This window comes from Spermophilus citellus (genome assembly GCF_964194105.1).
Source record: "Spermophilus citellus genome assembly, chromosome: 4".
Classification (NCBI taxonomy): Eukaryota; Metazoa; Chordata; class Mammalia; order Rodentia; family Sciuridae; genus Spermophilus; species Spermophilus citellus.
The window spans coordinates 42,996,108-43,007,208 of NC_138185.1; the positions used below are offsets into that span (position 1 = coordinate 42,996,108).

The 11,101-nt window shown below is 43.6% G+C and overlaps 1 protein-coding gene across 1 annotated transcript; it reads left to right on the forward strand.

The window, feature by feature from the left end:
- Positions 1-1,305: 1,305 nt before the first annotated feature.
- BANF2 (BANF family member 2) lies at positions 1,306-10,645 on the forward strand (the record flags this gene model as incomplete). Its single annotated transcript, XM_081293336.1, has 2 exons — positions 1,306-1,431; positions 10,499-10,645. 2 exons carry the CDS (start codon positions 1,306-1,308, stop codon positions 10,643-10,645), a joined length of 273 nt encoding a protein of 90 aa, XP_081149462.1.
- Positions 10,646-11,101: the final 456 nt, after the last annotated feature.

Here is an 11,101-nt window from a genome sequence, read left to right on the forward strand (position 1 = left end):
TGAATCTGAATCTAGTCGCTAGATGAATCACAGGGTTGCTCCCTTTGTGGGAGGGAGGGAGTCCACTTTAGCCATATATAGATATTGCCGATGATATATAAGGGAAAGGGTGTTATATGGATATTGGATAGCCAGAAGTAGAATTTTGGTTGAACATTATGGTTAGGTTTTAACACCCATCTCCCCTTCTCTAGATAGTAATCCTGATTTTTTTTCCAGGTAACTACACATGAACTCACAGCTTGTATGTCTTAGAGAAAGCCAACTCTATTCCCAGATCTAGGTCTGGGGCATTAGTCTGACATTATGCTCACACTAGGGACCCCAGACAGATCTTCAAGAATGGATGAGGCATTTTCCTGGGACTTCTGAAAGATGAGTTCTCTCTCTCTCTGATATATATATATATCAGAAATATATATATATATATCAGAAATATATATATATATCAGAAAAATATATATATATCAGAAATATATATATATATATATATATATATATATATATATATATATATATATATCAGAAATATATATATATATGTTAGTTGGGCACAATACCTTTATTTTATTTGTTTATTTTTATGTAGTGCTGAGGATCAAACCCAGAGCCTTGCACCTGCTAGGCAAGCACTCTACCACTGAGCCACAACCCCAGCCCCTCTCTTCCTGCTTTTGAGGTGACATTTTTGGAGAATATGAATGCTAGAGTAGTCATTTCATCCCCATGATCAGAACAAGGAGGGAAAGTCAAAAGAATCATAGAGAAATAGATCTGAAACCTTGACTGTACCATATCCACCTTCACCCCTGAACGTCAAGGTATACAATGTCAGTTTGAAGAGTTTTCTGTTACATGCAACCAAACAAATAACTATAATAGAGTATGATAAATGCTAGAATTAAAAAGTATGACAAAAGTGTTGGGTGATTTAGAAAGAAGGTAGGTTAATTAGCAAAGAAAAGTGGCTGTTAAAGCATGTAGGGTGGAAAGAGTTGGACAGGAATATAACATGGTTCTTACCGTTAAGCATACACTTTTCATTGGGGATTTAGTCAACTTGTCTGCAGCCATCATTGCACATCTCTTTGTCCATCCAAATGGGAATGGAAGTGTAAAGCCCTCAGTGCAGGGCACCATACCTGAAGTTGAAAAGTCCCCAGTAAAGGTGGATGATGGAAGGAAGTCTACCATCTGTTGCCCCCAATCCCTTAATAGGCTGAGGGAGCTCCCTAATGTCCACTCACACTGTGAGCAGACAGCCATCTCCTAATTCTTTTTCTTCCCCCACTGCTGTTGCAGGAGATGGATCACATGTCTCCCAGGCTGAGAGCCTTCCTCTCTGAACCCATTGGAGAAAAGGATGTTGGCTGGGTGGATGGGGTCAGCCGTGAGCTTGCCATCAATTTGATTACCAAAGGGTTCACCAAGGTAATTCATTTTTTTCTTCTTCAACTTTTCTTCTCTTTTCCCAAGTCCTGCCAGATGGCAGCCACTGCCATGAGTCCCTCTGAAGGGCCATCAGAGAACAATGCTGCCATTTGGCAAGGAGCCACATTCTTCAGTGCTACTGACCCCATATGCTTGAGAAAGCTCAAGGATTTGTAGCCAATAGGCGAAGAGAATTGCTTTAGCTCAGAGAAGCAGGGCTGGGTAAGATTTGCTAGGAGTCCAAATACTCAGGGCTTGACGGAAATGGGCTCATCACTAGAGTCTGGGGCAGTATCAGAACAGATGATATGGTGCACTCCCTGCTTCCATAAAGGGTCCCTGTGGAACTTTCCTGGCCCTGTCAGAGCACTAGCACAGAAATGACAGGTGGAGAACCAACAGACTGTGGTCTGCCTCAGAGACAGGGGACTTGAGTTATTCTAAGATATCATTTCTAAGCCAAGAATGACTTCAAGATATCCAACAGAATATGAATGTAGAAGTCTGTTTTCCATTGCTATAACAAAATACTTGAGAATTGGGTACTTTATAAAGAAAAGAGTTTTATTTAGTTCATAGTTTGGGAGACTTAAAGTCCAAGGTTGGACCACGTGTTTGGCTTTTTGGTGAGGGCCCTCCTGGCCACATCACTACATGGTACACAACATCATGGTAGGAGCCAAGAGAGAAGGAGCAGTCACATGACAAGACAAAAAAAACAGATGGTGCGGAGAGGCCATTTTTATTTGCCTATTTATTTATTAATTGGTACTAGGGACGGAACCAAGGTCTCATGCATGCTAAGCATGTACTCTACCACTGAGCTACCTCCCCAGTCCCTGTTCTTGCTCTATTTATAGGAATAAATATCAAGAATAAAAAATAACAATTTCTTGCTCTCTTGGGAACTAACCAGGGTCCCATGAGAATTACATTGATCCCTTCCCCTGGACCAAATCATCTTCCACTAGGCCCCACCTCTTAAAATTCCATTACCTCTACACCAACCGACTGGGTGTCAAGCCTCCAACACAGGAATTTTAGGGGAAAGAAGCGCATCAAAACTGTAGCCCTGAATAGTCTATGTAGCAACTTGTTTTTATGGGGCTATGAAAAAGCTGTTTGGAATCTCAGGAGAGAATGGCAAAAGTCCCAAAGGAAGCAATTATTTACCAAGGAGGCTGGGAATTCACACAACCTTGCAACCCCAGTCAAGAGGCATCTACTTGACCTACTGCTATGAATTCCCTTCAGTTTTCAAACCCAATCTATACCACCAGGCAGGAAGATCTTATAGAAACACTCAAAGAGGCTGGGAACTACTGCCTGCACAGCTGGTGATCTGTTGGTTTGTGCCCAAATCTGAAGCATTGGGGCCCACGGTTTTCTGATTGACACTTGGCACTGGACCAGTTGTTATATATTCTGAATCTCACCCTGATCTACCCTCCAACTTAATATCCATTTTGGTGGTATCATCAGGAAACTGGAGCTCCACAATTGAGATGGAGCCCTGATAAAGGATCAAGAGCCATTCCCAAGCAGGTAGTGTAGTGGGCAAGTCTGATTAGGATAGATATTTTAAATGAAGCATTCCTAAAAAAAAAAAAAAAAAAAAAAAAGATTGTTCCTTTTATTCTTCTATTGTAGTGTAACGTAATTATGGGGATGTGCGTTTAGTATGAAGAGTTCAGATCAATGAATTTTTACATATGGATGCACCCAGGTACACACCATCTGGAACCAGCAATCTGACACGTTCAAAATTCCAGATGGTGCCTTTGCTCCTCTTCCCAGCCAGTGCCATCCGTATCCCCAGAGTAACCACTGTTCTGATGTCTACCACCATTGATTTAATGTTTCCATAACTGTGGAGTTTTATTATTGTTGCTGAGCTCTATGCTTAGCATTTAAACATTTTTTGTTAAGGTATGATTTACATAAGTAAATTTCACCTTTTGTATCATACATTGCTGTGAGTTTTGACAGCCCTGTAGCCATTGCCACAATCAAGACACAGAACAATCCCACCATTCCAAAATAGTCACTCCCTTGTGTCCTGATACTCACCACCCTCAGTTCCTGGCAACAACTTATTTGTTTTCTTATGTATATAGTTTTGCCTTTTCCAGTTTAACTTTGTTTTAAATAAGGATTATCGTTGGTATGTCAGACGTCTTTAAGATAAAGGAATGAATGAATAAGTGGGAAATTTTCAGGCACTGGGACTTGCCTACATAGAGTCAGAGGTATAGGGTTTGCCCGTGTGCATCCTGGTCCATAGACACATGCCCCTCCGGTGTCAGTGACCTCATGGCTGGCAGTGTCCAGTGCCCCACCCCCAGCCCTGTGCATTTCGAGAACCATGGCACTGACACCAGGGATCTCACTGTTATCCTCTGCTTTGCGCCTCCTCACCTGTTATTTAGGCGATGATAGCTGTCTCTGCTTTATAAGTGAGGAAACAGAAGCTCTGGGAGATAGTGTCTGACTGAGGTTCTGGGTGAAAATAAGAATGACCATGAATTATACTGTCACAAACTACACAAGAAGTTCCAGGTGGTTCTGGCAGGCAGGGAGGGGGCTTAGAGTAAGATTTGGTAGTGAGACCCCTGTATCAGGGCCCAGAGCCCAGATGAGCCCATAGGAAGACCCAGGAGGAGACCCAGATGATCAAGTGCCACTGGTCCCTGGGCAAGGCCAGAAATCAGAGCATGTGGCCGGCAGATCCTGACAGGGCAGGGTTCTCAGATTTAGCTGATGAAAATACAGGTTCCTATGTTTTTATTCACTGCCTGTCAGGAACCTAAACTCGGCAGAAGGAGGGACATCTTTCTGGGTCTCAAGCCACTCTCAGACTTTGCTGGCCTCTGCTGAGGCGTAGCTGAGCCCTTCCCTTTCCCTACCTAGACTGGGACCTCAGTGTCTTTGCCATGAGGTAGCACTGCCTCTGAACCCACCTTTGCTGTTAACAATTTTCTTGGACTTGTCCCGTGGGCACTGGCTCTTTCCATACCCCTTCTAAGTACCTGGGATGCAGTCTGGTGGGCAAACTCATACCTACTTGCCTGCTCCAAGGAACTCAGCCACCAGCTCTCTCTAAAGACACCCAAACACTGTGTGCATGGGGAAAAGTGAGGCACCAGCCTCCTGCCCCTTGATTGATCTGAGTGCCCAGTCACCTCTAGGTGTGTGGCCCTGAATGGGGTGGGACCTGGAAGTTCCTTCATAGCTCTCACCAACTCCTACATCGAGTACCTTCTCCTCTGTCCCTGGCCCCATACAAGTCTTTCATCTTTTCTTCAATAGAAGACTGGGGTACTAGAAAAGGGGACTGTGCTTACATCCTTCCCACTTTCCCCAGAGCTCTAGTTAGGGCATGAACTGCTTTCCAACTCATGGTTTAAAACATAACTTTTCAAAACTATTGATTAGCTGGGCACAGTGGCGCAAGCCTAGAGTCCTGGCTACTTGGGAGGCTGAGGCAGGAAGATGTTTGAGCCCAGAAGTTTAAAAACCAGCCTGGGCAACATAGTGAGGTGTCATTCAAAAACAAAACAAACCAAACACTAAAATAAACCAAAATAAAACAAATGCAAGAAAACAAAACTGGATTCACCCAAGTCTCTTCAGGAAAGAAATGTAAAAAAGGAAAAAAAATTTACATTTCTCAAGAGAAATGTACCTGTGATCTCTCTTGGTTATCTTGTGCCTTCACTTTCCTGGAACAGTCACCTTTGGCCTGAGGACCTAGATCCAAAATGGTAGCCACCAACCACATCTGCCTGCTGAGCATTTATCTGAATGAAGATGTCCCAGAAATCTAAAATACTCACTTTTCTATTAAAGTCTTAAAGTCTCCATCTTAAAAGTATATAGGGTGATGATAGTTGTCTCTGCTTTAAAAATGAGGAAACAGAAGCTCTTTATTATCTCATCAATAATTTTTTATTGATCACATATTGAAATGATAATATTTGGGGATTATGGGACAAAATAAGATTTACCATTAGAATTCATTCCAGCTGTTTCCTTCCCCCTTGTTCCTTCTGTGGCTTCTAGAAGATTATACATTACATATTGGCTGGTTCATCTTCTAATTCTATTGGACCAGAAATAGGATTATGGAAGAAAGGAATTTTGGAAATGGAAAAATCCATTGTGCCCATGGCGTCAAGGCTTGCCACAGCCTTCCTTTAGCTGTCTTGTACGCCTGTGCTCCTCACCCTTATCCCACCACTACCACCCCTGCATTAGTGCCAGGCTGTTTGTGAACCACAAACACCTAGGGGAGCCACCCTCCTCCAACCTGTGGTCTCTTGAAATGGACCTTAGTCCCCTTCAAGCTTCCAACCAGGGCCCCCTTCCTCTAGGAAACCTTCCCTCTGCCCACCCCACCCAACAGCTCCTTTTTCTGAGCAATACAATTTTTCAGTGGGTCATCAGTACACTGTTGTCCTACAGTTGACTATGGTCCATGTGGCCTGAGAGCCCGCACTGATGTCAGAGACACAACATGCCTGTGGTTTTTCTCTCTAAACTCCTCTGAGCAGAGGATGAGTCTGTGTCTTTGTACTTGTCTCCTCCCTAGGACAATTCACCCAGAGGTGGTGGATTTCCACATATTCAGTAAATTCAGTGATGTTGGGCAGGGCCTTGTGGGGTGAGCATACCACTCTGGAGATAGCTCTGGGGTTCTCCAATAGCATGGAGGTAACTTTAACATCCCAGAGAATCTGGTTGGTTTTAGAGATTTTTACAGACTTCGTAAAGTCATGTTCTTGAGCCCAAATCCTTCTCCTGAGAGATACTTAGAGGATCAGAATGGAGTAAATGTCTTGGTTGCCCACCTGCTCTGCATATCTCTGCTAATAGATATAGCATGTGGTGTTTGCTACATGTCAGGCACTTCTAAGTGTATCACATATATTTAATCTTATTTAATTATCAAAAAATCCTTTGCATCACATATATTTAATCTTATTTAATTATCAAAAAAATCCTTTGAGGTAGACTATCTCCACATTGCTGATGGGGAAACTGAGGAGCAGAGAGATCATGTGTGGCTTGCTCAAGCTCACATGAGATGACAGAGATGAATTCTGAATCTGGGTAGACAGGTTGTAGGGTCTGGATACTACACCATCGGGCTGTCTGCCTTCCTGAAATTGAAGTGTGAGGGAGTCATTTCCCATGCAGCTGCCCTGACCTGGATTACCTGCAAGGCTCTTCTCTTTCTTACCCTGCCTGTCTCATGTCACCCATACCTTTATCTCAAGACTGTCCAGATTCCAGGATCTCCATCTCCTTCCAAAGCCACTTAGTTGTAATTAGCAGAGAGGAGAGAAGGCTGAACTCAGGACCAGGAAGCCCCAGTGAGGTCAGCCCTGGTCTCCCTCAGGTCCCAAGATGCCTATTACTAAGCTACTAAGGGCTCTAGTTCCTGCCTGTCCTCTCTGCTGGCACTTGACTTTGCTGCCTGACATCTGGACCCTGGCAGGAATCAGTCACATAAGTTTGGATGTTACCCTGCATAGAGTTGCCAGATAAAATAACAAAATACAGTTAAATTTGAATTTTGGATAGATGGATAATGTTATAGTATAAGCATGACCCAGGGAGACAGGGAAGAGAATAAAGGGTAAGACCTATATTGGATTATCCATTTATTCACACTAAGGGCACGGTGTTTTAGACCTGAAATGACCCAGAGATATTGGATTTATAAGATTGCCATTGGCTCTCAAGTGGACATGGATACCTAAGAGTCAATGTCTGATTAGAGAAAATCGGAAAAAGTGGTGTTATTACTCTCTGGAGTCTTTCAGTAGTGTGAAGTACATTCCATATAGGCACTCAGGAGCTGGGGACCTAAGCAGAGGAAGTGTAAGAAACTTGAGATAAGAGACAAGACCAGGTGTCATAGTGAAGGTCCAAAAATTATTATGAATGCAGATGAGGACCAACTCCCTGATTGGCAGGCCCCAGAGCAAAAAGAAAATGTGAGGAGGCCCTTTGTTCCAATAGATTAAGCTTTTTAAGATGGCAATAGCGTAGCAAATTGAGTAAGTGGCTTTTTAAAAGTGTGGGACCCTGGGCAACCACACAGGTTACCCCCAAGGAAATCCAACCCCTGTGCAGATTTAAATTGCTTCTGTTTATCAAGAAGTGGACACAGTGAGTAAAGGGGATGGTTCCCACCCTGCTTGGAAGAAGTCCCTGGATAAGCATCCCTGCTTAGACTTGAGGGCAAGTCTCCCATGGAGCTGCCATCTTGCTGCTACAGGAAGAAACACACATCCCTGGCTTGCCGTGGCCTCTCAAGGGAGTGGGAATGTAGAGTCATCTGCTCAGGGTTTCTGTGTTTCTACGTCCCCCTCCTTGCAGCTGGTTTTTCTTTGGCTCAAGAAGGCAGGTTAGGGGTTCACTTTCTGGAGACAGTGGAGAAACCAAGTGGACACTGGGCAGAGTCATGTGAGCCCATGACTCCTGCTTCCCCTGGGAGCAAGGTGAAGTCCACAGGAATGAAGCAAGAAGGTGGGTCATCTTTCCTTCTCTACCCACTGGAAGATGCACAGGGAAAGCTGAGGTTGGAGCATCAGGTTGCAACTCCCCTGTGGAAGCCCTTCCTCCTGCAGCATTCTTGGAAAGCTTGCCTGGGTCCTGCTGGCCACATAGACCTAGGTTTCCTGGCTGCTGGGCCTGGTAGCCTATGGAAACTGCAATTACCAGGTCAGCTGATGCCAGCAGCTGGCCTCAGAAACAGGCAGAGGATGCTGAGCCTCCAGACTGGACTGCAGATGGTTGAGAGGTGGAAGACTGCGGTGGAAGGAGGCACGAGTCTTAATCTCTTAGATTCTTGAGAACTCTTATCTGGAGAAGGGGATGAGCAGGGCACCCGTGAGATTCAGATGTATTAAAACATACTGGATGTCTCCAGCAGTGTGTAGCCTGCCAAAGTTCTCAAAAGTGCCACTTCCTAGTATTATTAATATTGTTATGATGAATGTTTCTCTCCTTGGACAAAGCTCACTGGCCCTCCATCCCGTTATATTCACCTTGGCACCTCCCATACCTACAGCAGCTGGCTCAATTGACACTTAATACATGCTCAGTTTTTTAAATGCTTATTTAAAAATATCTGTTAACTCTACCACTGCAAATGAGAGAGGATACTGATGAAAAATGAGATCATACTAACCAACTGCTCAAAAAAAAATGATTAAAGTAACACTTTCAAATCACCATGAAATCTTGGCTTTTTTCCTCTTTTCAACAATGGGACCATGACTAAAAATAAAACCCCATGCTGGGAGTGTAGCTCAGTGGTAGAGCACTAGCCTACGTTCAATCCCCAGCACTACAAAAAATAAATGATAAGTAAAAATAATACCTTCAAACTTGATTGCTTAGGTAAATTTTATGACTGGGATTCAGTTTTTATTTGATTTCCCTTTTTTTAAAAAAAAGTTTCCTTTGATTAAGATGAAGTTTGCTTTGCTTTACATAAAAGTCAACAGACACCAGCGGGTTTTCATGGAAAGAGTCCAGAACTTGAAGGCATGAGTGAACACTAGTTTTCATTGGTTCCAGACTGGAAAGTGCCCAAACCAGTCCCAAGAGATGGACTGTAATGTGACGTGAAATCTCTAGTCTCCACCATGGAGTGGTTTGGCCAGTTTATGGCCATGTGGTCTTTGGGAGGTCTTTTTCTCCACGTGGCCCTTTTTCTTGTTAATAATGGTGTGATGAAATTGTAAAATCTTTGGTATATAGGAATTAAAAACTAGAGAATACCATTGGAATATAAATCATAGTGCACTTAATATTTAGCTTAATGTCTTTGTTATCCACAGAGACTCTTAGAAAGTGTATTAGTCAGGGTTCTCCAGAGAAATAGAACCAACAGGATATATATGATTAAAAGAGGGGATTTGTTGGACTAGCTCACATGGTCAGGGGCTGAATATTCCCACGATGACTGTCTGCAGACTGGAGAGCCTGAGAAAGGGGTAGCTGCTCAATCTAAGAAGCTTGAAGCCTCAGAACCAGAGAGAGAAAGAGAACCAGTAGGAGGCTTGGGAAAGAGGGACAAAGCTGAGCATGTTTTATATCTTCTATGCTCTTCCCACAGGGCCACATCTCTCAGGACAAAGGAGCAATCTGCATTTTTTGAACGTTTTTCCCATTTGATTCATTTCATTTGCAGGGCAGGTCACACGATGTGCCTTAGGGAGGTACAGACACTGAGACCTAGGTCCTGCTGAGCCTTACTTCAGGTGGAGTTGCCTGAGATCACACAGGTGGTTTGCAAAGACAAGTCGATGCTAAGATGACCTTCACCTGCCAGTTGCACGTGCACTTGTTCTCAGCAGAGGAGAGTTTAGCTCCAAGGGGGCGTGTGGCAAAGATCCAGGATGCTGCCACACAGCCTGCAGTACACAGGACAGACCCACAGCGTAGAATTCTCTAGTGTCAGAAATGCTGAGATTGTGAGACCCTGTGTTAACAGCAGTTGAGAAAATAGTGAAGGTGAAAAAAAAAAGTGTGGGTGCGCGAGTGTGTGCGTGTGTGTGTGTGTGTGTGTTTCGAAGAGAGAAATACTGGATGAGAGGTCTGAAAGGAGCTTCTGAAGTACGTGAGGCCCCCTCCTCAAAACAATGTCTTGGACCAGCCTCAGCTGGAGCTTGTGAGAAATGGGGACTCTCAGGTCCCACCTAGACTTAGGCTCTCTGAATCATAACTTGCCTTTACATGGGATCCCAGAGGATTTCTGTGCTCACTTAAGTTTGAGGAGGATGGGGTCTGGTTCAATCTAGGCTAGACAGTTCCCAAAGCAACCCAGAGAGCTCAGCATTGAACTTGGCCTTACTTCTCACCAGGAACCCATATCTGGATCCTCCTGGAACAAGCCAGAGCTTCAGGACTGACAGTCTTCCTCAAATTGGACCTGTACCCCAACCTTTGATTGTCCCATGAGTTCCAATGTTTGGGGGAGAAAGGGTGCATCTGACCGAGACTATACTAACCATTCCCATTTTCCTCCCTGCCTTGTCCCTTTCCCCAGGCCTACATCCTGTTGGGACAGTTCCTTTTGATGCACAAAAACGAGGCTGAGTTTCAGAAGTGGATCATTTGCTGTTGTGGTGCCACCGAGTGTGAGGCCCAGGAGAGCTCTAACTGTCTGAAGGAATGGTGTGCCAGCTTCCTGTAGAAACACCCTACCACTCTGCCCCTGGGTAAATGATGCCTTCTACATCTAAACCCAGGCTCCTAGTCATTATTTGTGTTTTTGACTTCATTGTTACGCATGCATCCAAAAGGAATACAAAAATATAAACAAGAGCAATCACAAGAAAAATCACTCCAAAACCTACTGCCTAGAAACTGCCATCACTCACTTTAGATGAATATCATGCCCAGTAGCTCTCTGCAAAAAATTTATATAATTGTAATTTTTATTTTTAAATGGAATAAATTTTATGTTAACAATCTATTGCCATATAACGAATTGCACCCAAACATGGCAGCTTAAAACAACAAACTCTGATATTACCAGTGTAGTATTCTTTAATCCAAAACTTAAAAGTGCTTCAAATATGAATTTCTCATTTTGGAAAATTAAAGATTTTGGATTTTTGTATTAGAGATGCACAATCTGGTGAAGTTG